The sequence below is a fragment of the Lepidochelys kempii genome, chromosome 9, assembly GCF_965140265.1.
Source record: "Lepidochelys kempii isolate rLepKem1 chromosome 9, rLepKem1.hap2, whole genome shotgun sequence".
Lineage (NCBI taxonomy): Eukaryota > Metazoa > Chordata > Testudines > Cheloniidae > Lepidochelys > Lepidochelys kempii.
The window spans coordinates 74013361-74041107 of record NC_133264.1 but is presented as its reverse complement, the minus strand read 5'-3'; the positions used below and the strand labels follow the sequence as shown (position 1 = coordinate 74041107).

The 27747-nt window shown below is 42.5% G+C and overlaps 1 protein-coding gene across 1 annotated transcript in view; it reads left to right on the top strand.

Annotated features, from left to right (window-relative positions):
• LOC140917643 (connector enhancer of kinase suppressor of ras 2-like) overlaps positions 1-27747 on the top strand; it is a 463215-nt gene that overhangs the window by 394781 nt on the left and 40687 nt on the right. The window contains exons 17-19 of the mRNA XM_073360900.1: positions 12501-12549; positions 13586-13761; positions 14993-15066. Coding sequence (XP_073217001.1) covers positions 12501-12549; positions 13586-13761; positions 14993-15066 — 299 coding nt within the window. The remainder of the gene's footprint in view (positions 1-12500; positions 12550-13585; positions 13762-14992; positions 15067-27747) is intronic.

Below are 27747 nucleotides of genomic sequence, written 5' to 3'. Positions count from 1 at the left end.
AGTGTAAACTGGTGTAGCTCCAGTGAAGCTGAGGAGCTATATCTGAGTATCTGTCTAGTTCATGATAGAAGCTGCTCAAGCTGTTCCATGTTGGTAAGATGTAAACATAATTGATAGTTTACTGTCTGAAATTCCTAACTTAGGCAGCAATCCTGCCCATATGGTGAATGTGTATTTGACTGAGTGTTGTTATATATCTGCTCATAGTGCATAAAGTTAATCACATGTGTAAATCTTTGTGGGACTTACTCAGGCACTCTTGTCTCTAGTACCAATGAGATATTAACTCCTGAATTTAGGAATAATAACCCTACATTAAACTAGCCATTTTAAAAATTGTGTAAAACCTTAGCCTCCAGCATGTTCTTGACACTTTATGCACCAGAGAAGACAGTGGGAGAGAAGAGTACTACCTCTTCTGCAAGACAAAATTTTAGTTCCTCAAAAGAGTATTGAATAGACAATCAGAATGGGAAATTATATCAATTTGAACCCACTCCACACTTTTCAAAAACTCAGTGCTGATTGGCTTTCACAGTTAGGAATGAAATTGCTTACATTTGACTTTGGACAGCATCATACTGGCCTCCTCTCACATGAAGCTGTCCAGTGAGTCTTTCTCTCGTCTGTTAGAAGTGAGATGCCACTTGTGATAAAATAGGGGGAAAGCTAGGAAAGTTTATCAAACAACTGTACTGATTGAAAAGTTTTCATTACATCTAATTGTCCAACTGAAGGAAGAAGTAAACAAATAGGTGTTTGAAATGAGATGCATGTGGAGCAAACACTGATCTTTCATGAAACACCTATTCTGTTGTCAGATGGCAGATAAATATGTGATGAGAGGTACTTGCTGTGATTCCTGGACCTGGTAGGCCACTTGAACTTCCTCCAAACAGAACTCTCTCAGCATCATATGCCTGGCCCTTGATAAATGCTGGAGCACTTCTTACCGGTACTGATCTGTCCCCCGGGTAGCTGTGCTGTTGCTGATATAGTAGCAGTAGAGGCTCCCTTCTACAGTGACAGCTATGCACAAGCTATTGGTACTGTGACAAAGTTCCTGCTCTACCTTGGTGGGTCTTGCGCTTATTGGCGGATTTGCTCGTCTTGGAGCTTCACGGCAGCCCTCAGCTTGGCCGTTTTTCTGAATTCACAGTCCAGGTCGACTCCTCCTGTGTCTGACCAGGAGTTGGGAGGATCTGGGGGGAACCCGGGCCCGCCCTCTACTCTGGGTTCCAGCTCAGGGCCCTGTGAAATGCAGCTGTCTAGAGTTCCTCCTGGAACAGCTGTGCGACAGCTATAACTCCCTGGGCTACTTCCCCATGGCCTCTTCCCAACACCTTCTTTATCCTCACCATAGGACCTTCCTCCTGCTGTCTAATAATGCTTGTACACCTCAGTCCTCCAACAGTCTGCGTTCTCACTCTCAGCTCCTAGTGCCTCTTGCTCCCAAGTCCTCACATGCACACCACAAACTGACGTGAGCTCCTCTTTAAAACCCAGGTGCCCTGATTAGCCTGCTTTTATTGATTCTAGCAGCTTCTTGATTGGCTGCAGGTGTTCTAATCAGCCTGTCTTAATTGTCTCCAGAAGGTTCCTGATTGTTCTGGAACCTTCCCTGTTATCTTACCCAGGGAAAAGGGACCTACTTAGCCTGGGGCTAATATATCTGCCTTCTATTACTCTCCGATAGCCATCTGGCACGACCCTATCACAGTATGCATAATGAAACATCCATTCCAGTGACTGAGATAGTACACAAATACAGGAGGAGAACTAACTGCGGTGATTTATAGGCCTCCCCTTGAAGTACATGTTCTTAGAAAATCTTTCATGTGGAACATGTTTGAGATGGGTGGGAATGATGGGTTGACCTCTTGAACCCTCTCTTTTTTTCGTTCTCTCTTCCTGGCCCAGAAGCCCATTCCTGCTGCTACCTACTGCACTGAGGAAATTAGACCTCTGCTCACTAAAGGCATAAACCTGTGCTATTGACAAATTGTTTCCAGGTGTCACTTCCACCTGCTTGCTATCTCCCCAGTCAAGCTAAGGAAGGTAAGGAATGCTGGAAGGAGCTTCCCTTGATGGTGCATCACTACCTTCCATACAGTCTACAAAGAACTCTCACTACACCTCCTCCTTTCTCACCCCTACCCTCCAGCTTAAATATCACCACTGCTGACAAACACTTGATCCCCTGCTTAGAATCATAGAATATCAGGGTTGGAAGGGACCTCAGGAGGTCATCTAGTCCAACCCCCTGCTCAAAGCAGGACCAATCCCCAACTAAATCATCCCAGCCAGGGCTTTGTCAAGCCTGACCTTAAAAATATTTAAGGAAGAAGATTCCACCACCTCCCTAGGTAACGCATTCCAGTGTTTCACCACCCACCTAGTGAAAAAGTTTTTCCTAATATCCAATCTAAACCTCCCCCACTGCAACTTGAGACCATTACTCCTTGTTCTGTCATCTGCTACCACTGAGAACAGTCTAGATCCATCCTCTTTGGAACCCCCTTTCAGGTAGTTGAAAGCAGCTATCAAATCCCCCCTCATTCTTCTCTTCCGTAGACTAAACAATCCCAGTTCCCTCAGCCTCTCCTCATAAGTCATGTGTTCCACTCCCCTAATCATTTTTGTTGCCCTCTGCCGAACTCTTTCCAATTTTTCCACATCCTTCTTGTAGTGTGGGGCCCAAAACTGGACACAGTACTCCAGATGAGGCCTCACCAATGTTGAATAGAGGGGAACGATCACATCCCTCAATCTGCTGGCAATGCCCCTACATATACATCCCAAAATGCCATTAGCCTTCTAGGCAACAAGGGCACACTGTTGACTCATATCCAGCTTCTCGTCCACTGTAACCCCTCGGTCCTTTTCTGCAGAACTGCTGCCGAGCCATTCGGTCCCTAGTCTGTAGTGATGCATGGGATTCTTCCGTCCTAAGTGCAGGACTCTGCACTTGTCCTTGTTGAACCTCATCAGATTTCTTTTGGCCCAATCCTCTAATTTGTCTAGGTCCCTCTGTATCCTATCCCTACCCTCCAGCGTATCTACCTCTCCTCCCAGTTTAGTATCATCTGCAAACTTGCTGAGGGTGCAATCCACACCATCCTCCAGATCATTTATGAAGATATGGAACAAAACCAGTCCCAGGACCGACCCTTGGGGCACTCCACTTGATGCCGGCTGCCAACTAGACATGGAGCCATTGATCATATCCCGTTGAGCCCGACAATCTAGCCAACTTTCTATCCACCTTATAGTCCATTCATCCAGCCCATACTTCTTTAACTTGCTGGCAAGAATACTGTGGGAGATTGTATGAAAAGCTTTGCTAAAGTCCGGGAACAACACGTCCACTGCTTTCCCCTCATCCAGAGAGCCAGTTATCTCGTCATAGAAGGCAATTAGATTAGTCAGACATGACTTGCCTTTGGTGAATCCGTGCTGACTGTTCCTGATCACTTTCCTCTCCTCTAAGTGCTTCAGAATTGATTCCTTGAGGACCTGCTCTATGATTTTTCCAGGGACTGAGGTGAGGCTGACTGGCCTGTAGTTCCCGGGATCCTCCTTCTTCCCTTTTTTAAAGATGGGCACTACATTAGCCTTTTTCCAGTCGTCCGGGACTTCCCCCGATCACCATGAGTTTTCAAAGATAATGGCCAATGGCTCTGCAATCACATCTGCCAACTCCTTTAGCACTCTTGGATGCAGTGCATCCGGCCCCATGAACTTGTGCTCGTCCCGCTTTTCCAAATAGTCCCGAACCACTTCTTTCTTCACAGAGGGCTGGTCACCTCTTCCCCATGCTGTGCTGGTCGTGAAGACAGAGGCAAAAAAAGCATTGAGTACATTCGCTTTTTCTACATCCTCTGTCATTAGGTTGCCTCCCTCATTCAGTAAGGAGCCCACACTTTCCTTGACTTTCTTCTTGTTGCTAACATACCTGAAGAAACCCTTCTTGTTACTCTTAACATCCCTTGCTAGCTGCAACTCCAGGTGTGATTTGGCCTTCCTGATTTCACTCCTGCATGCCCGAGCAATATTTTTATACTCCTTCCTAGTCATTTGTCCAATCTTCCACTTCTTGTAAGCTTCTTTTTTGTGTTTAAGATCAGCAAGGATTTCACTGTTAAGCCAAGCTGGTCACCTGCCATATTTACTATTCTTTCTACATGTTGGGATGGTTTGTCCCTGTAACCGCAATAAGGATTCTTTAAAATACAGCCAGCTCTCCTGGACTCCTTTCCCCCTCATGTTATTCTCCCAGGGGATCCTGCCCATCAGTTCCCTGAGGGAGTCAAAGTCTGCTTTTCTGAAGTCCCGGATCCGTATTCTGCTGCTGTCCTTTCTTCCCTGCGTCAGGATCCTGAACTCGACCATCTCATGGTCACTGCCTCCCAGGTTCCCATCCACTTTTTCTTCCCCTACTAATTCTTCCCGGTTTGTGAGCAGCAGGTCAAGAAGAGCTCTGCCCCTAGTTGATTCCTCCAGCACTTGCACCAGGAAATTGTCCCCTACACTTTCCAAAAACTTCCTGGATTGTCTGTGCACCGCTGTATTGCTCTCCCAGCAGATATCAGGGTGATTGAAGTCTCCCATGAGAACCAGGGCCTGCGATCTAGTAACTTCTGTGAGTTGCCGGAAGAAAGCCTCGTCCACCTCATCCCCCTAGTCCAGTGGTCTACAGAAGACTCCCACCACGACATCACCCTTGTTGCTCACACTTCTAAACTTAATCCAGAGACACTCGGGTTTTTTTGCAGTTTCATACTTGAGCTCTGAGCAGTCATACTGCTTTCTTACATATAGTGTAACTCCCCCATCTTTTCTGCCCTGCCTGTCCTTCCTGAACAGTTTATATCCATCCATGACAGTACTCCAGTCATGTGAGTTATCCCACCAAGTCTCTGTTATTCCAATCACATCATAATTCCTTGACTGTGCCAGGTGCAGGACTTCCAGTTCTCCCTGCTTGTTTCCCAGGCTTCTTGCATTTATGTATAGGCACTTGAGATAACTCGCTGATCGTCCCTCTTTCTCAGTATGAGGCAGGAGCCCTGCCCCCTTGTGCGCTCCTGCTCGTGCTTCCTCCCGGTATCCCACTTCCCCACTTACCTCAGGGCTTTGGTCTCCTTCCCCCGGTGAACCTAGTTTAAAGCCCTCCTCACTAGGTTAGCCAGCACTTCTACTGCTGCTCCCCAGGCATATGGCACTATAATGTACACATACTTACTCTAAGGCTGCACTGCAGGTGGGAGCATCTACTTGTGTGTTTTCAATGTTTTTATTGCGCTCGGTTATTGGATTAAGGTAAAAACCCTTGAGGGTGAGAATAGCTGAGGTGTAAACAACCAGATTTTCTTCAACATATTAGTTTCCTTAAATCTTTTCAGCTAGTCTAAATCACTGATCTCTGTTGTATTATTTAAACATAGGTGCAACTTTTCAGTTAGGTAATTTTGTGTCAGCTAAACATGTTCCTCTCTGTGGTTATGCTGAGGTTTGTGTCGCTGCTGGAACTTCACGAATGCAGACTGTTGTCAGCCTATGTTTTGTGCTACTCTTTTAACATCACACTTCATGCTGTGGTTTTGAGAAGAGGCCATAAATGCTGACAACCATGGTACATTCTCTCATCTTCTGGCTGGTTCCCATAGCCACTCTATGAATCATTTTGAAGTTGCAAGTGTAAAATGTTTACTTATACTGTAAAAAGAAAAGGAGTACTTGTGGCACCTTTGAGACTAACAAATTTATTTGAGCATAAGCTTTCGTTGAGCTACAGCTTGAAACAATGGGTGTTACCATACACCCATTGTTTCATGTTTTCTGTGAATATAAAATCTCCCTACTGGATTTTCCACTGCATGCACCTGATGAAGTGAGCTGTATTTCACGAAAGCTTATGCTCAAGTAAATTTGTTCGTTTCTAAGGTGCCACAAGTACTCCTTTTCTTTTTCTGGATACAGACTAACATGGCTGCTACTCTGAAACCTACTTATACTGTGTAGCCTAAAGTGGATTATTTGGTTCCATTGCATCTTAAAATTTGAATCTAGAGTTTTGTAAGTTACCAAAGCATTCATTGCTCAGTGTATTCACTCATGCCCTTTTTTCCTTGTTCTTTTAACTGGCATAATTTTATATGCTGTTCAATACACAGAAGTAGGAGAATGAGGCTGATTGACTCATAATTTAAAATTGCAAGTCTCTTCTGTTCTCTGATCTATTGTGCTTCTATTCTCACCATTTTTATGTTGAATCAGATCTAGAGATTTGTAATGGATTATGAATAATTTGATATAGGCATTCTCCAGCTCATTCTAAGGAACTACTACTCTACTTCTCAACCTGTTCTGTTTGAATTTTTAAGGAATTGTAAGCAGTCAAGCTATTTCTAAAAATGTTCTGACGATATCATTTATTCATTTTAAATGTCATGTCTTATCAATGTACATTTCAGCTCAAACTTTGTAACCTATGCTTACAGAGTATGGCTCTTCCCCCCGCCCCTCTGCACACACACTCCCCTAACTCTAGTGACTAGACCACTTACAGATTTATGTGTCTGCTACAAATTTTGAGATAAAAGATTTATTCCTTACTGTATATGACCCACCCAGGGTCATTATGTCACCGCTACATGGCTGTGAAAAGGCTTCTATAAATAGCAGTCATTGTGCTCCCAGCACTCAGCAGATTGGGGATTGCACACTCTGGGTCCTGAAAATGTGATGGAGAGGAGCAAGGGCCATGAGACAGTCACCTGCAATGGCCCACAGAGAAGGGACAGTGTATTAGAGCAGGAGTTCTCAACCTTTTTCTTTCTGAGCCTCCCTGCTATAAAATTTCCACAGCCCACCTGTGCCACAACAACTGTTTTCTGCATATAAAAGCCAGGGCCAGCATTAGAAGGTAGCAAGCAGGTCAATTGCCTGGGGCCTCCATGAAGCTAATTTGCTCAAGCTTCTGCTTCAGCTCTGGTTAACAGGGCTCAGGGCCCTGGGCTTCGGTCCTGCATGACAGGGCTTAGCCTTTCTGCCCTGGGCCCCCATGAGTCCACCACTCGTCCTGCTTGGTGAACCCCCTGAAACCTATTCATGACCCCCAGGAGATCCTCGACCCCTGGCTGAGAACCACTGTGTTAGAGGGAGCAGCCTGCTCCATTCTGATTCATCCCCATTCACAAGAAGCATAATCATTCTTTGGGCAGTCTGGTTGCACAGCACATCTTACTCGCTGCTCTGGTTTAAAATAAATACGTAAAAGCCACAATACATTGTTTAATTTTTTTGCCACTTTTTCCCATTTAACAGCCATTCTATGTCCTCGTTTCCAATATTTCTCCTACAAACAGCAACAGACTGCTGGCCTTTCTCTCTTCAATCTTCCATGCCACTCCACAGGCTTGAAATACAGGTCCCCCATCCAGCAGATGGAGAGAATTTACTAAGTCTTTGCATGATATCATACCTGTTACATTTATGGATTTTGTCAGTCTCAGAGTTCAACTCTATCTATCTGCAGCACGTCAAACATTGTACTGTTGTTGGCTGGGAGAGTGGCCAGAACAAAAGAGAGAATGGAGCAGGCCTAGAAAAATGGGAGAATGACTCAGAGGCTAGAAGAATTTCTGGACACACGTTAGTGTACAGCTGCCCCTGGAGCATTGCTATAGACAGTGGCAGTCTGTGGGTACTCGGTCTGGTGTGCAGTGAGCCAGGCTTCACAAGAGTACGGTGTAGCTGATTCCTGCGAGAGATTCGGGGCCAGAAAGTGCTCATGCTGCCAAATATGGCAGGTCGCTTCTGGCTGAATTTTAAGGGGACAACGAGCAGGCCTACGATGATACTGAGACAATCCCTCCCATCCACCACTGTCATTTAAAATTATGCCTTGCTTAAGCCTCTCCAGCATTCAGAGTCCTCTCTTCAGATGCTCCTATTATGTGGTATGCTTGTGCAGTGTTTAAATTATAACCCTCGTTGCATATCTTTAAATGAATTATTGTACATTTTATAATCTATATTCCACATTCAACCCTTACTCATAAGAAGGATGTTCCTTAATGAATAATAATTAGACTATGCACTTATTACAGCACCTTCTCTCATAGAAACTCAAAGCCCTTTACAAAAATAAGTAAGCATTATTCTGATTTTACATATGGATAAACTGAGACACATAGAAAAGTGACTCGTACAAGGTTACACAATGAGTCACTGATAGAATCGTCAGTTGAACCCAAGTCCCTTATGCCCAGTCCTCTGCTCTAACCACTAAATTGCAGTTGCCTCTGTAACTAAACCCCTGTCTAACGAATAAAATCATAAATTTTTAAAGTAGTAAAATATTGTTGCACTTATCATAACACTGTAACTGCACAATTTTTTTCAGGTTCTCATTGTTATTTCATATCTACAAAGGACTGTTGGTATTTACAGCTTCCCTCTGTGGCCCAAACTATAGTCACAGTCTAATAATGCCATCTTGCTGGGATTTATACTTAATCTTTGCTTTGTGCTGAGCTAACTCAGAATATCTGATGTATCTGCAAACAGTCTTGCACTATTGAGTAACTTTTCAGCTATTTTTGTCTCTCATTTCAGGCTACACTGTCAGGGGAATTTCTGATGAAAAGAACAGCATAACGGGGTATATTTGCAGTGGTATTTGTTTGGCCTTTTATGTGGTCTACTTATTCAGAAAAATGCTACTTTTACAGAATGTCCTCCCTGAACAGAAAGATCTTGCTAAGCTAATAAAAGCACCAAATGCCCATGTCTCATTTTATATAATTTTTATAATAGAGAAGAAATGGTAATGGAAGGAATCTGGGCCATATAGTTCGAGTTCTGCCAGTTTTCCTGTAATAAATGTCTATTTTCAGGGGGAAATAACTGAACAGAAAGAATTTTATGAATACTGAAATTCAGCACAAAGTTTCAACCCAAAAGCAATATTTTTGCAACAAATTTAAGAATACTCAGTTTTGTATGTTTAAATTGGTTGTGTGGAAATAAAAATATAAGTTCACCAATTTAGAGTACTATCTTAAACTTTTCACTGTGGTCTAAAACATATAAAATGGCAAGCAGTTAGTCTAAATTAAACATTTGTTTATTATTATGATCTAATATTATATTCAGAGCTTTGTGTGTTCTGCAATTCATGGCTACGGAACTTGCTGTGCACAATTGAGCTTCAGAATCTAAATTTTCTTTTTAAAAAACCCCATATTTTTAGCCCATACTGGTTGCAGAGATAACATTGAAAACAGGATGGAGTACACACTGATGTCTGCCTGCATATGCATATAGGCTGAAACTGTAGTCTTAGGTAATATTTGCCCCATGTATTCCACTTGGTTGTTAACTCTGAAGCTTAAGGACAACATTTTAATATTAACAATAACTGTCTCACTGATTATCATTTTAGGAGAAATATCCAGTTAATGTGCTTTTCTCACAATCTCAAACTTCTTCCCATACTTGTCTAGGGACCAGAAGTCATAGCCATGTCCTACCCATCTGCAAAAATGTCATCTAGCCCTATGATAATTTCTGAGATGAAATAAGGCATTATCAATTCAAAAATATTCACGTTGAAAATGAAAATGTGAAGACATAAAATTAATTTAATATCAAAATAAATAACTGGGCTGGAATATTGTACTAATTATATAATTCACGTCTAGGCATGCATATCATGGTCATCATCCTGATGTCTGAGTCTTTCTTCCAACCCATCCCCCTTCTCTCCCTTTAGCCTTCAGCAGATCTTTTTTCCTCTCCTCACTCCCTTTTCTTTCTGTGTTCCAGCCAGGCTCTTTGCCTCTCAGATTGTAGTATATTTTGTTTTCATTTTGTTCCAGAATTAAACTAGGAGGAAGAGACTATGTAAACCAACAAGAAGAGCCCTGCTGACCTGTAGGGTGAGATAGGAATAGAAATGAGATGAAAGACCCCAAACTGCTCCCATTGAACAGTAGCAAAGTTCCCATTGACTTCAGTGGGAGCAGAATGCAGCCTGAGGGAGGGTAATGATCCAAAGGGATTGGGGTTTGGTTTTTAAAAATATTTAGAAAACAGTTTCCCTTTAAACATTTTCTCAGCCCCCAATCTCTTTGCATTTGAGTGGTTTCTTTGATTTGTTTTTGGAAAAGGTGAATTTCTTTGTTTTTTCTCCTTTTCATATTAGTAGTGATGTTTTTCTGTTTCATGTGAAGGAAATAAAAAGCTAAGGTGGTGTCATTTTTGCTGGTAATCAGCTTGAAAATCCTGAGAACAAGAACCAGTCTGGGCAGAAAGGGATTATAGCAGCAAATCAGAGCAAAGATCAGTGCAGTGTGGTCATTGAGAAATAACTACAGTGGGATTATGCAAATACCTGCACAGCTGACAGGAAGGGGTTTCACCCAGTACAAGAATTCACACACTGTGTGGTTATTGAGAAATAGGCCTACAGAGACAAATCAACCCCTTGGAGGCAAGCAGAGCACAAAGAGTTGTACTAAAAGGGAAACAACCACTGTACAGTTAAGTCTCAATAGCTGTAGAGTTTCTTGTACTCTGATTTGCTTAGATTATTGTATCTATTGCTTATGGTTATGATCAACTTCCTTAAAAAAACTGCTGCTTAACCACAGTAACTTCTAGTTACTAGAGTGTTACAGATAGATGTTTAATATGGTAAAAACACCTGAAATACTGTGTACATTTATGTGATGGATGTAGACATTATATTATTTTTTTATTTATTTGTATTATGGTACCAGCTAGAACCCCCTGTTAAGGATTAGGACCACAGTGTGCTAGGCACTATACAGACAAATATCAAAGATGACAGTCCCTGATCCAGAGAGCTCACAATCTAGATGTCAGACAGGACAAAACAGATGAAAAAGTATGCCTTTCATTCACCATGCGATGCTGCCCTACATTCAAAAACCAGTTGGAGAACACTTCAATCTCCCTGGTCACTCAATTACAGACGTAAAAGTTGCAATATTACAACAAAAAAACTTCAAAAACGGACTCCAATGAGAGACTGCTGAATTGGAATTCATTTGCTAACTGGACACCATTAAATTAGGCTTGAATAAAGACTGGGAGTGGATGGGTCATTACACAGAGTAAAACTATTTCCGCATGCTTATTCCCCCCCTCCCCCACTTTTACTCTCACCTGCTTGTCAACTGTTGGAAATGAGCCATCCTGATTATCACTACAAAAGATTTTTTTTTCTCCTGCTGATAATAGCTCACCTTAATTTGTTAGTCTCTAAGGCGCCACAAGTACTCCTTTTCTTTTCACCTTAATTGATCACTCTCGTTATAGTGAGTATGGCAACACCCATTTTTTCATGTTCTCTGTGTATATATATGTATCTTCCTACTGTATTTTCCACTGCATGCATCTGGTGATGTGGGTTTTAGCCCACGAAAGCTTATGCTCAAATAAATTTGTTAGTCTTTAAGGTGCCACAAGTACTCCTTGTTCTTTTTGCTGATACAGACTAACACGGCTGCCACTCTGAAACCTGCCCTACATATGTGTCTGCAATGCCACAAGCTCCTTGCCTTTGCTCTGCTAATGACTACAGCCGCAGCAGCCAGCAGTCCACTTCTCCTTCAAGCTGGCCTGTTCTTTCTCCCGTGCCATTCCCATGCATAAAAAATCTCCCCACTCTCCATTAAATAATACTTATGTTTTAAAATGAATAAAAATGACTTACTTTCCATTGTTTTCCGAATTAATGGTATATTCTGCGATCACAAAAGAATGTTACTAAATTTTGGGTGTAATTTCATTGCTACAGCAGGCATGTACCTGGATATAATTAGAGGACTTGTATATGAGTTCCCACTAATATGGCATTAAACAAAGACTAAAGTCACATATTAACTTTATAAGATTCAGGACAGAAATTTCCCCTTGAATTGATTAGTTGTGTGTTACAGTTTAATTTATTTTTAAAATGAATGATTATGTGACTTTTTGTTATTATATAATGCCTGTGAAACCCCCATGAAATGATCTCCTCACTATTTCATAAGGATTCAGTCAAGAGCTCCTGTTGACTTGATAGGGAAGCATGTGGCTAAATACTCCAGGTAGCTCTGTGAAAATACAGATGTTAGTTTATTTATTTAGCATTGCATTGTTCTGCTTGTTTGTTGTTTGTTTTTATCCTCCTATTATTATAAAACAAAATAACACCAAAGGAGATTATTGTGATTGCTCAGTACCACCAATGATTACTACCGTTTTTTGCTGCCTAATAACTACAATTTGTGTTACTTTTATTACAATATTTTATAATATGATTATTAAAAATTAAGATTTTCTCGTGCTTGAAATGGCAAAGATAGGAAGATCATGGACACAGACAATCATTAATGAAGAGATTACTGTATATCAACAGAATAACATGGTTTAATACTGCATGGACTGGTACTCATCCATATTTTTTTCTCTCCTTATAGTCTTTCCACTACGCTTCCCTGAGGGTAAAAACCAAAAAATGGTCAAAAGGTAAACCATTTCAGTTGATAAATATTCAAAATTTAGAAAATGAAGGCCCTATTATGGCTTTAGAAAATGAAGGCCCTATTATGGCAATGGGAGGAGTGTGGGTCACGTATACAGATCCACTGTCGGGATCAGACCTAATTCAATGGAATACTATCAAGAAAAGGGTAGTAATTTAATGTGATCTAACCTTCTGGCACTGCTTCACAGCTGTCAGACAAATATAATGTATGTAACAATGTAAACTTGATTTTTCACAGTAAAACATCTAATGTTTTAATTAACTTTGCAGTAGGCTTTTAAGGAAAAATTATACAATATTAAGAAAAAATTCTGTTTGATAGTGATATCTGTAAGACAGAGTGACATTTCAGGGTTATCAACTAGGATGTGTTGAAGTAATGAAGACAAAGTATTTTCCTGTTACAGAGCATTTAAACTAAGTTCAGTAAATCTAAAATATTGTTGATGAATTAAAATCAGAGTACAAGTATTGTGGGCATATACTGCTCCATGATTCTTATGGAATGATGATACTCCCTTTTTTCTTGACAATAAACTTCCTTACCAGAATTTGACTTATTTTAGGGCAGCTAAAATTAAGAGCTAAAAACGGACTGAGGAAGTGGTGTTTGGATTTGGATCAAGATTTAAGTTTATGCCACTTAAAGACCAAATCAGGACTAGGTTTTTGGTTTGGATTTGATGATGCCAAAATATCACAAACTATTTTAATGAGATTTCGGCCCCATATGGCAGAACTCCTTTGAGAATAAATAATTGGATAAGATTTTATTCAATCCAAACCAGAATTACAAACCACGCCTCTTCTATCTTTGCATCCATCTGGAAACCAAAATCATAGGACATGTCTAGATTCAGGAATTATAATCTGAACCACCCTCCACCCTGAAATTTGAAGGGTTTCAGTTTAGAGGTTCCTGTTTTGGCTCATCACTAGTTTTAAAAAGTAAGTTATTGTATTTATTTTTGTAGCAATAGGATCCCTCAGTCTCTCATGTTATCTTCCCATTTACAGGGAGCTCTCTGACTAGTGGGAGCAGGAGACGGATTTCCTGCAAAGACTTGGGCCATGGAGATTGTGAGGGCTGGCTGTGGAAGAAAAAAGATGCCAAAGGATACTTTACACAGAAATGGAAAAAATACTGGTTTATTCTGAAGGATTCTTCATTGTACTGGTACACAAACCAGAATGTAAGTATATGCTACACTGGAAAGAAAGAAAAAACAGCCTAAATTAAATTTTGCTACTTTTTAAATAAAGGAAGCTAATATTTACCAATTAGTAGTTAAATACGCAGAGTTTACTTGGACATGGGTCTGTGATACATGGGTCTGGATGGGAAAAAATTCAGCTGCAATGATTCAGTTGAAGTCTTCAATCATCTATGTGCAAGTCTAACAATAAAATAGTTACATGGCATTCTTCAAGAACTACAAGTGTCAGAAATAAACAGTACTTCTTTTCCATATTTGTTATTCATTAGGTTAACAAGATGTTCGCTGTCATCTTGCCCTACTATCAACAGTGTGGGGAAATTCAGCCATGAGTTACACCTGGGATGAGTTCATCCCTACAGTCTAAAAATTAAACCAAAGTGAAAACCTGACTCAGAGGAGCAGTTGATTTGAGTCATGGAGACTTATTTTCTTAGATTATGCTGAGGGCAATAATAAAACTGTTTGAATGTATGCTTGTATGTATGATTATGTTGGGGGTAATAATAAAACAGTGTGAGTGTATGCTTGTGTTGTGTGTATACCAATATATTTATTGATGTGTCTGCAAATGTCAGATGGTACTCCTTATGTGTGCCAGTGGTTCCCAGGCTGTGTGGTACGTAAACCACCAGTGATCTGCGCAGCACTTACGGGTGGTCTTCAGAAAGCTGGCCTGTCATATTGTGCCGGTTGTCTTCTTCCACTGTTAAATGACATTTAAGGAAATGAAAATTACATGAAATATTTTCCTAATATTACTTTTCCATGCAAACAATTGTTGAAATTGCCACAGTAATGTTTTCAGTCACCATTAGGAAGGGAGGTGTCCGCAATACAATAACTGTTAAGATGTAATATACTCTTTAAACAAATGGGTTCAGATTCCTGCTATGATGTTGAAAGTAATTTTCACATTTGAATGTGCTTTGTATTGTCTTTAACACAGAAGGACTGGTGTTACTGTGGTTACTGGTGTTAGTGAACTGACAAGTCGGTCACTTTATAAAAAACTGTCAACAGCATATGTTTAAGTAAACTATCTTCATGAATTAACAGTGTGGGAACAATGTATTCTTTATCTTTATTCATTGGACTTGACCTGGCTTTTGACCATAAGTCACAGCTGTCCAGTTTTCATCTCCTGTTTCTCTCTTCCTCAATAATGTACTCATCTTCACCTGCACTTCCTCTTCTCTTGTGATAGGATGAAAAAGCAGAAGGATTCATCAGTTTACCTGAGTTCAGGATAGATAGAGCCATTGAATGCAGAAGGAAACAGTGAGTATGAATCACACTGTTCTACAAATGAAAGGATCACCTTTGTAAGGATATCATGTAAAGTATGGCTCTGGGGAAAGCAGTCTGTCTGTCTTTATCTAGAATGCAAAAAGTTCCAGAAAAGGAGTTATATAGAAAACCCTAAAACAGACCGATACTGTTTTACAGCCTCATGGGCACCAGTGTTTCTTATTTACTTAAAAAAATTAACTTGAATTAAGTGGCATAAACTGTAATGCAAATACAAACAATTAGAAAACTCTTTCTTAGCTATCCAGATACCTAATTCCTATTTTAATGAAATGAAAGAATCCCGGGGGAAAGTATATTAATTAGGAAGTAGATAAAGATTTCTTACTGTGATGGGATTTACAGAACATAAAAATGGCAATACTTATTCGGACCAAAGGTCCGTCTAGCCCAGTATTCTGTCTTCTGACAGTGGCCAATGCCAGGTGCTCCAGAGGGAATGAACAGAACAGGTAATCGCCAAGTGATCCATCCCCTATTGCCCATTCCCAGATTCTGGCAAACAGAGGCTAGGGACACCATCCCTGTCCATCCTGGCTAGTAGCCATTGATGGATCTATCGTCCATGAACTTATCTAGTTCTTTTTTTAACCCTATTACACTCTTGGCCTTCACAACATCCTCTGACAAGGAGTTCCACAGGTTGACTATGCGTTATGTGAAAAAATACTTCCTTTTGTTTGTTTTAAAACTGCTGCCAAATAATTTCATTTGGAGACCCTTAGTTCTTGTGTTATGAGAAGGAGTAAATAACACTTCCTTATTTACTTTCTCCACATCAGTCATGATTTTATAGACCTCTATTATATCCCCCGTTAGTCGTCTCTTTTCCAAGATGAAAATACCCTGTATTATAGTTGGGATTATGTTTTCCAATGTACGTTATTTTGCATTTATCAACATTGAATTTCATCTGCCATTTTGTTGCCCAGTCACCCAGTTTTGAGAGATCCTTTTGTAGTTCTTCACAGTCTGCCTGGGACTTAACTATCTTGAGCAATTTTGTATTATCTGCAAATTTTGCCACTTCACTGTTTATCCCTTTTCCCAGATCATTTATGAATATATTAAATAGGACTGGGCCCAGCAGACACCCCTGGGAGACACCACTATTTACCTCTATCCATTCTGAAAACTGACCATTTATTCCTACCCTTTGTTTCCTATATTTTACCCAGTTACTAATCCATGAGAGGACCTTCCTTCTTATCCCATGACAACTTACTTTGCTTAAGAGCCTTTGGTGAGGGATCTTGTCAAAGGCTTTCTGAAAATCTAAGTACACTATATCCACTGGATCCCCTTTGTTCACATGCTTGTTGACCCCCTCAAAGAAGTCTAGTAGATTGGTGAGGCATGATTTCCCTTTACAAAAACCATGTTGACTCTTCCCCAACAAATTATGTTCATCTGTGTGTTTGTTACTATAGTTTCAACCAGTTTCTCCGGTACTGAAGTCAGACTTACCAGCCTGTAATTGCCGGGATCACCTCTGGAGCCCTTTTTAAAAATTGGCGTCACATTAGCTATCCTCCAGTCATTTGGTACAGAAACTGATTTAAATGATAGGTTACAGACTACAGTTAGTAGTTCTGCAATTTCACATTTGTGTTCCTTCAGAACTCTTGGGTAAATACCATCTGGTCCTGTTGACTTATTACTCTTTAGTTTATCAATTTGTTCCAAAATCTCTTCTGACGACACCTCAATCTGGTACAGTTCCTCAGATCTGTCACCTAAAAAGAATGGCTCAGGTTTGGGAATCTCCCTCACATCCTCAGCTGTGAAGACCGATGCAAAGAATTCATTTAGTTTCTCCACAGTGGCCTTATCATCCTTGAATGCTCCTTTAGCATCTCGATCATCCAACCCCACACTAAACCAGGGCAAGGCACAGACAGCAGTGGGCTTGGGATGCCCCATTCCCCAGCTGCTGCAGGGCATGCCCTAGGTGGAGGGATAGCTTAAAAGGAAACTGGTAGCCCAGGGGAAGTGGGAAAGGAGCTACAGGCTGCACCAGGAAGTGAGGCTGGTGCCTGGTGCTATGAGGAGTGGCTACAGCATTGTTAAGACTTTCCGGGAAGCGGTGATCCAGATTCTCCCCCTCTCTTTGGGAGTTGAAAACTCCCAAAAGACTACAAAGAATGGGACATTGTCCCACTGGCAAATTAAGTGGCTATTTCTAAGTCTGTGACCATGCCGCAAACAGAGGATACACAGCCCGACAGGAAGCAACCCAGGGGATAGTATAACTTGGGGTGGACCAACGAGTGGTCCAGACACTGTAATGCTTCTCTGGGGGTCTGTGTTGGAACCCAGTGGAGTGGGGGGACTTGGGTCCCCTAACCTTGCTCCCCTGTACTTCTGCTATGACAGAACACTAAGAGGAGGGGAAGAAACACTCAGGAGGGATTGAGGCCCACTGCATATGACCTGGATGAAGCCCCTTCAAGAATGACCAGGACAGAAAGTATTGTGGAGCTACTGCCTGACTACTAGGCCAGCTGGCTATCGACTGACATTCAATTTAGTCTTTAAGAATGGGACCACCTTCTGCAGAGCAAATAGTGTCCCAGAGTAGAATCATATCACTTGCTATCCTTGTTAATTTGGAGAGAGTGCTAATATGCTGAAAGTGGTAATTTTTCACCCTATTTTAGGGGAGAAAGGTATTCCCAGCTGTTATAATATTTAGGTTCCAAAGGTTAATGGGTTGAAGCTTGGGTATCTCAGCCTCTCCACTGGCCATCTGTTCATCACTATTAGTGGCTTGTGCTCCTGGCACAAAGCATATGATAAATTTACCCATCTTTGTGGCATATTTAATGCTAGATACTTATTGACAGAACTTGAAAATTCTATCTGGCCAGCAGTGCTGCATTTGGAACTAACAGCTGCTGAATACAGCAGGTTTAACACAACAATTCTAGTGCTTTGAGACTAACACATCTCAAGAAGTCCTGATTTATTCCCATCACTTTTTTTCACACTCCCTGTAAAATATTGAAAATCCTCTGCCTTTGGGAATTGAAGAGAGCAGCATTAATTATATTCTCTTACTAAAGCTTTCCTAGTTATAATTTAATGTCCTGTATTGTTTGTTTGTCATGCCTCTTCAAATGATGAACATGGCATTGGTCTCTCAAAAGCAGGCTTCATACAACTGTGATCATATGAATAATAAACCACTGGTAATATTCATTAGGACAAGGAATGTTGATCAGGATAAAAGTTTTCCTTAGTCACTTTTATTATAATCTCATGATATTATTAAAGTCTCATAAACAGAAGCCAGATCTACAACTTGCACTTTTATTTCTCCTTTCCTCTGAGGATCTCAGGGTGCATTAAATTAAAATTTAGCTGAGTCTCACAATTACAGCCGGGTATTATAGATTTTTCAGTTTGCTGCCAATTCTGAAGAAAAAATTACATTTCAGGTTGAACCAAAACCTTCTTTTTTGTTGTTGAGATTTTCAAATGATCTGAAAAGTTGAAAAAAAATGAATTCAATTTTGAGCATTTTAAACTATTTTTATTCTTTTAAAATACAATTAAAGGAAATTTCTAAACAAAAAGTTTCTTTGAATGGAAAAATCAAAATGTTTCATTAAAAAGTGTCAACACATAATGTTTCAATTTTGGGGGTGAGGTTTCAAAATGAACAATTTGGCAAAACTGACATGAATTTCAGTGTGATTGAATCTGCTTTTTTTCACTGAAAAAAGTTTGGATTCAAAACTTTTGCCTAGCTCTACTCATAATACCCCTATGAGAGAAGATAGTAACTACTAACAACAATACTTAGCCAAAATATGGGCAGGATAATACCCAGTTTACAGATGGTGTCAGTGAGTCAGTGTGCAGAACTGGGAATGGCTTCCAGTCCCCTGGTCTAAACACGAGAACAGTTCCAGAACATTTCCCAGGGAACAATTCCCATAGAAAAGAGAGAGAGAGATTCTGACTCTAAATTCCAGTTTTCCCCATATTTTTATTAAATTAATCAGATTTAGGGTCTGTTCCTGCCTCAATGACATCAGTAGCAAACTGTCTTTGTCTTCAGTAAAAAAGCAGAAGGCTGGTTCTTCATGTCCATCCAGATAGTAGTGCATGCTTATAAACCTGAAGGGTCAGAATCATTTCTCAGCATTTCTGATTGTGTGATAACATCTGTAGGCAGCTAGAATCTGTTGTTAGTTTACAATCTGAAAATTATTCTGAAATATTAAATGAAAAAAGATTAAAAGACAATAAGTCCCAGGCTCCATGGGGTGCCAGTAAACTCTGCTTTCATGGCTGACTTCCCTTCCTTCTCCTTCTGGAGCATGGATGGTTCAAGCACATTGAGGGCCTTTAGCAGAACCAATCTATTGTGGCTTCCCATATAATGTAAGCCTGGGGAAAGCCTCCCCTCTGAATATACTTATCCAGAGTGGGAGGCCCCCAGAGCACTCACTCACTGAGCCACCATCACACATAGGGATGCAGTACCCTACAAAGCCCCATCTTGGGGGTGTTGTCATCAAAAGGATAAGCCCACTTGTTGTGCCAAAAGTCCTCTATACCTTCCCTGCTGTTGCACTATTACCTTCATAGAGCGCGAGTTTCAAAAATGCCCCCTTTGGGGTCACCATCACCCAGGGGAGGCCTGGAGGAAGCTAAGGCACTATCTCATATGTCCAAATCCCTTCCCTTCATGTCTATCAGTGGTGACAGACACGTTCACAGTGTTGAGTCCACCACTGAGGACCTGCTTCTTGCTAAGGCTTATGGCTTCAGCTCCAGCATAAGGTCAGCATCTCACTCAGGAGGGATTAAGGAAGGTAGCCCTCACAGGACTTGCTTTTGCTTCCCTCTACTTCAGGAGATCTTTTTCACTAGATGGGGCTTTTTTCACGAGAGATCTTTGAGACTTGTTTTAAGTTCAGCCCAGAACCAAGAAACCTGAAAAAATCAGCACCTGATCCTCCTCTCACACTGTTGTATTTCATGAGTAACTCCAGTGAGCATATTGAAACTACACTACTGCTAACTGTTTTAAGTAAGAAGAGCATCAGGCCTATGTGATGTAAATAAGGACAGGGAAGAAGAAAACTAACTCACCTTGATCAGCTTGATCAATCGGTCCTTCAGCCTTCATATAGATTATGCCAGTCACAACACATCTTCCATTTTTCTCTTATCCTTGCCTTCCTTCTTCATGTGCAGCCATGCCTTTTCACAATAAAATCTTCCCATCTCTTTGGAGGTTGACCAAGTGATCTTTTCAGTTTCTGTGGATACCACTCAATGACAGCTGTAGCCCATTGATTGTCAGTGAGCCTAGCTATATGCCTAAGCCATCACATTTTACTGTACGTGCTTTCAACAACGACATCTTGCACGCCACTCTGCTGTCTGATCACTTCATTGGGGACTTGGTCGTGGATGGAAAAAAAACGGTTACTCAGCTTCTCGTAACTGTTGTTCTTTGAGATGTGTTGTTCATGTCCATTCCAACTAGGTGTCTGTGTGAGCGCATGCACAGCAGCCGGAAATAATTTTTTCCCATAGCTGCGTCCGTCATGTCGGCCTGGGCTTTCGCGGGAATCATGCCTTCACAGCGCTCAATATAGAGCCCTCCTGACCCCCTCAGTTTCTTCTTGCTGACTACTCCAACAGAGGGGTAGGTATTGGAATGGACATCAACAACACATCTCAAAGAACAACAGTTACAAGAAGGTGAGTAACCATTTTTTCTTCGACTGCTTGTTCATGTCCACTCCAATTAGGTGACTTCCAAGCCTAAATTCTGGAGGCAGGGTCGGAGTTGACTATTGATTGGAGTACTGCTCTACCGAAGGCCGCATCATCTCTGGCCTGCTGGGTGATCGCATAATGTGCAGTAAATGTGTGTATGGAGGGCCATGTCGCCGCTCTGCATTTGTCGTGGGTGGGAACCTGTGCCAGGAATGCCGCCAAGGAAGCCTGCGCTCGGGTAGAGCATGCTGTGAGCGGAGGAGCAGGCACCCCTGCCAAGTTGTAGCACTCCTGGATGTAGGATGTGATCCACGATGAAATATGGTGGGAGGAGACTGGTAGACCTTTCATCCTGTCTGCCACAGCTACAAAGAGTTGAGTAGACTTCCAGAACAGCTTTGTTCTCTCAATGTAGAAGGCTAATGTTCTGTGAACATCCAATGACTGCAGCTTCTGCTCCCTGCCGCTTGAATGTGGTTTAGGATAGAACACTGGGAGGAAAATGTCCTGGTTGATGTGGAATTGGGAAACCACCTTCGGGAGGAAAGCTGGATGTGGTCTGAGTTGAACCTTGTCCTTATAGAACATGATGTAGGGAGGCTCTGATGTCAGGACTCTGAGCTCAGACACCCTCCTGGCTGAGGTTATCACCACCAGAAACGCCACCTTGTACAAGAGAGAGAGCAGGGAGTATGTCACCAGTAGTTCAAAGGATGGCCCCGTCAACCTGGAAAGGACCAGATTGAGGTCCCAGGCTGGGACCGGCTGTCGGAAATGCGGGTATAGCCTGTTGAGACCCTTGAGGAAACGGCTAACCATAGGGTTGCCAAAGACGGACTGGTTCTCAGCACCTGGATGAAAGGCCAAGATAGCGGACAAGTGAACCCTTATTCATGACATGGACAGCCCCTGCTGCTTAAGGTGGAGAAGTTAGTCCAATATACACGGTATAGAGGTGAGAGTGGGTGACAAACTATGTTGCATCGATCAGATTGGGAATCTCTTCCACTTGGCTAGGTAGGTAACCCTGGTGGAGGGCTTTCTACTGCCAAGGAGGACTTGTCTGACTGGGTCTGAACAGGAAAGCTCCATTGGATTCAGTCATGGAGCTTCCATGCCATGAGGTGTAGTGACTCGAGGTTCGGGTGCAGGAGACTACCGTGATCCTGGGTCAATAAGTCCGGGAAGAGCAGCAAGGTGACCATGGTTTCCACAGACATTTGCAGGAGTGATGCGTACCAATGCTGGTGGGGCCAGGCTGGAGTTATCAATATCACCAAAGCTTGTTCCCTACATATCTTGAGGAGTACCTTGTGAACGAGCAGAATGGGCAGGAACTTGTAAAGGAGATGGTCTCCCCATGAGAGGAGAAATGTGTCCGCGATGGAACCTGGACTGTGACTCAGGAAGGAGCAAAACTGCTGACACTTCCTGTTGTGCCATGTGGTGAACAGGTCTATCTGGGGAAAGCCCCACAGATGGAAGATGGAATTTGTGATGTCCGGGCGTAAGAACCACTTGTGGCCGTGGAACGACCTGCTGAGATAGTCCGCCAACTCGTTTTGTACCCCTCGGAGGTATGATGCTTGCAGGTGTATTGAATGCTCTATGCAGAAGTCCCACAACATGAGGGCTTCCTGGCACAGAGGAGAGGAGCGTGCATCCCCCTCCCCTTGTTGGTATAGAACATCGCCGTGGTGTTGTCTGTCATCACCGATACACATTTCCCTGGCTGCATGCCAGGCACACTGCTCTCAGTTCTCTGACATGGATGTGGAGAGCAAGCTCTGCCTGAGCCCAGATGCCTTAAGTCCTGAGGTCCCCCAGATGTGCTTCTTAGCCCAGAGCTGATGTGTCCATCACTAGGGAGAGAGGCGGCTAAGGGCTGGAGAAGGGGACCCCTACACATACTACCTATGGGTTGAGCCACCACAGAAGGGAGTCGAGAACCTGGTGTGGCAGGGTTATGACCCGGTCCAAATTGTCCCAGACTGACTGATACACCAATGCTAGCCATGACTGAAGAGGCCGAAGTCTGAGCCTGGCATGCTGCACCACATACATACAGGCTGCCATATGTCCTAGAAGTTTCAGGCAGTTCTTTGCTGTAGTGGTGGGGAACTGCCTGAGACCTCAAATGATGTTGCTGAGAGCTTGCACCTCACCTCTGGGAGGTATGCCCTGGCCTGGGTCAAGTCTAGCACCACTGCACTGGGTTCTGCCGCTGCAGGGGCCACAGTGCCAGGTAAGCTCATCTCTCCCGTTGTGACCTGGACCTCCTGCTCCTGGTTGTGCTGGAGCAATAGGAGTTGGACTCTGACCCTGAGGTCTCCAAGAAGGAACACCACAGAGGAGCTGCACTTCGGGGCACCGAGCATCAGGAGCTAGAGGACCGACTGGCCTCTCGTTCCTGAACGACTGGTGTCAGAGGGCACTGTGGAGAATGCAAGCACTGGGATAGCATAGCTGGTTTCCTTCTTTATTGTACTGCAGGGCGGACCAGTGCTGTCGACGCAGGTATGAGGTGCAACAAGTCCTGAGCCGCATTAAACGCCTACGGGGTTGATGGGAGCTGCAGCTGCTGACTCCTGAGATCCGCCAAGCAGGGTGGGGCCGGACTCAACCACCCTTCTGGGTCAGGAGTCAACAAGCCCCTCACAGGTCGGCAGGGCTCTATATTGAGTGCCATGAAGGCATGACTCCAGAGGGGGCACATGCCAACCAGGAGTGCAAGTAGGGTGGTACCCTCCCGTACACAGTACCGGCAAGAAATTTTTAGTAGGTACGGGGTACCAGAAAGAGTTGGGGCTAGCCCTCGCCCCCCACTCCAGGGAGGGTGTGGGGCTGCGCTCTGCTCCTTAAAGGAGCAGAACATGTCTAGGGAGGGCATTCATTCTTTATATCGCTTTAACAGCACAATACGTATGCTAACAAACTTAAACAAAGGCTTTGTTTAAGTTTGTTAGCATACGTATTGTGCTGTTACCTTGGTCAGGAGTCCTCAAGAGGAGAGGGGAAGGGGAGACAGAAGGTGTTTAAGCAGTGTTTTTTTATTCTGTTTCTCCCCATTGTTCTGAATTATCCATGACATCAGTACTGCATCACATCAAGTCCAAATCATTAGAAGAATGCCTCTGCTTGTACCGACCAGAGGATGTTTGGATTCTGATGTCAGCTCAGTTCTGAATCCTGGTGGGAATCAGGTATTGTCCCCAGTGTACACAGAATTATTCTTTGCAGCCAAACTAGTCTAACATGCATTTTGTTAACTGGAACTGGAGCAGCAAAACAAAGAAAACAAATGCCTCATTTTCCAGCTTCGTGGGTGAGAGAATTATAAGTGAAGATTATAATGCTGGACACTGACGGTCTTAAACCAGCTGCCTCAGGAATCTGCCAAGAACTTTGCTGAAAATATGTTTCTCATCTTAGCAACGGAGCTAAGACTTATCACACATCTGCTCACCTTTATTTGAATGAAGCTCCTTCTGATCTGACAGCTCAGACATTGTCAGTTTCGTCCAGAACAATTTCCAAACGTGGAACCTAATCCTGTAAACCCTTAATCATTTGATCAATCCCACTGAAGACAATGGAACTATTTGCATGACTATGGACCACTTTTATGGACTGGTAAGAGTTTCAGGAGTCTGTCAAGAACACTATCCCCGATAATGTCACGGCTAACCTGGTGGCTGAACTTTGTGACTTTGTCCTTACCCATAACTACTTCACATTTGGGGACAATGTATACCTTCAGATCAGCGGCACTGCTATGGGTACCCGCATGGCCCCACAGTATGCCAACATTTTTATGGCTGATTTAGAACAACGCTTCCTCAGCTCTCGTCCCCTAAAGCCCCTACTCTACTTGCGCTATATTGATGACATCTTCATCATCTGGACCCATGGAAAAGAAGCCCTTGAGGAATTCCACCATGATTTCAACAATTTCCATCCCACCACCAACCTCAGCCTGGTCCAGTCCACACAAGAGATCCACTTCCTGGACACTACAGTGCTAATAAACAATGGTCACATAAACACCACCCTATACCGGAAACCTACTGACCGCTATTCCTACCTGCATGCCTCCAGCTTTCACCCTGACCACACCACACGATCCATCGTCTACAGCCAAGCTCTGCGATACAACCGCATTTGCTCCAACCCCTCAGACAGAGACAAACACCTACAAGATCTCTGTCAAGCTTTCTTACAACTACAATACCCACCTGCAGAAGTAAAGAAACAGATTGATAGAGCCAGAAGAGTTCCCAGAAGTTACCTACTACAGGACAGGCCTAACAAAGAAAATAACAGAACGCCACTAGCCGTCACCTTCAGCCCCCAACTAAAACCCCTCCAACGCATTATTAAGGATCTACAACCTATCCTAAAGGATGACCCAACACTCTCACAAATCTTGGGAGACAGGCCAGTCCTTGCCTACAGACAGCCCCGCAACCTGAAGCAAATACTCACCAACAACCACATACCACACAACAGAACCACTAACCCAGGAACTTATCCTTGCAACAAAGCCCGTTGCCAACTGTGCCCACATATCTATTCAGGGGACACCATCACAGGGCCTAATAACATCAGCCACGCTATCAGAGGCTCATTCACCTGCACATCCACCAATGTGATATATGCCATCATGTGCCAGCAATGCCCCTCTGCCATGTACATTGGTCAAACTGGACAGTCTCTACGTAAAAGAATAAATGGACACAAATCAGATGTCAAGAATTGTAACATTCATAAACCAGTCGGAGAACACTTCAATCTCTCTGGTCACGCGATCACAGACATGAAGGTCGCTATCTTAAAACAAAAAAACTTCAAATCCAGACTCCAGCGAGAAACTGCTGAATTGGAATTCATTTGCAAATTGGATACTATTAATTTAGGCTTAAATAGAGACTTGGAGTGGCTAAGTCATTATGCAAGGTAGCCCGTTTCCTCTTGTTTTTTCCTACCCCCCCCCCCCCCCCAGATGTTCTGGTTTAACTTGGATTTTAACTTGAAGAGTGGTCAGTTTGGATGAGCTATTACCAGCAGGAGAGTGAGTTTGTGTGTGTATGGGGGTGGGGGGGATGTGAGAACCTGGATTTATGCAGGAAATAGCCCAGCTTGATTGTCATGCACATTGTGTAAAGAGTTGTCACTTTGGATGGGCTATCACCAGCAGGAGAGTGAATTTGTGTGGGGGGGTGGAGGGTGAGAAAACCTGGATTTGTGCTGGAAATCACTTTAGATAAGCTATTACCAGCAGGACAGTGGGGTGGGAATAGGTATTGTTTCATATTCTCTGTGTATATATAAAGCCTGCTGCAGTTTCCACGATATGCATCTGAGGAAGTGAGCTGTAGCTCACGAAAGCTTATGCTCTAATAAATTGGTTAGTCTCTAAGGTGCCACAAGTCCTCCTTTTCTTTTTGTTCCTATAAAGGAAGTTGAATCCCCCATTAAAATGAAATGTTTGGGTACAATACCATAAAGAAGTTTAGGATATAGTTCTACTTAAAATTTGTCTTTTAATAAATCATATGTATGCTGCAATGGCTCCTCACCCAATTCTCATATTCCATATAGACCGACTGAATACTACATATTTAGGGGGAAAGTGAATAGTTAAGCATGTTGATGTTTGTATATACAAAGGAGGGTGTCGGAAGGGACAGGGAGAGAGTGGATGGCCTGCGCTGGGGGCAGGGCAGGGAGGCGTCACATGGAAGGTCACCTGGGGAGGTCACGTGCCCCCCCTTGTGTCTCTCCCATGAGGGCAGTACCAGCAAGAAATGATTTCTACTTGCACCATTGGTGCCGACCCAGTGGATGCTGCTATGGAAAAAAAATTCTGGCTGCCGTGCACACATGCACACCTAATTGGAATGGACATGAACAAGTGCTCAAAGAACTATTTGATCAATTGTTTGTTTTGTGGTTTCAATTTATTTTAAGGAAACAGAAGAAAAATGGTCTTAAAAAGAGTTCTTAGTGTTAGTGTATAAATCGCTGTAGCTGAGATAACAACACTAATTTTGCTTCCTCTATCTCAGAGCACAGACAAAACTAGTAGGGTCAGTCATTGAGGAGCTGATCCTGCACTTCTCTCAAAGCACCTATTGCCATAATGCAGAGTTTTCAAAGAGTAAGGAGTGCAGGATTTGGACCTTTGTTACGTGAACAAAGGAAACTTGGGTCCAACAGCAAAAATAAATAGGTGTCTCTCTTTCCAGTATTCTTATCAATCATGGGGAAGCTGCTTTACTGAATAATTGTTACTGCTGCCCATGTTACACATTGAACGGAATACCCTTGAGAAACTTTGACAAAAATGCGTAATTGTTAGACTACTATGTCCTATGTGATTTGAATAATTGTCTCACTCATACCATTAATGAAGGTACTTAATTTTATAAATAGGAGTCATGGCATTATCTCACCAAGGTTTAGCTCTCCTCCAGAGTAAAAGTAATGATTTCAGGCACTATATTTGAGTGCTAAGATGTCCTGGGTGCTACCAATGGAGTTTGGATAGCTGATGTCACTGAAAGATGTTCCATTGATTTTAGGCAGTATCGCCATCACCATATTTAAAAAAAAAAAATTTTAAGAGTAAGCAGAAATATAAGAACCCAAACAGAAACCGAAGTAGTTTAAATCTTCATATGAGGTAGTACAAATATCACCTGTTTAAATGCTCTTTTTTCAAAGACACTGTCAGTTCTGTGGTAAAGGGTAAATGCATAAGGCTGCCTGATCCTTCTTCAATTAAAATCAATGACAAAAAAGTTAAACCCATTGCCTTCAATGGGGGCAGGATCATGTTCTAAAAATTTAATAACATTTAATTCTAAACATAATATATGCTAGTATACTAGTCATTTTGTTTGCCAG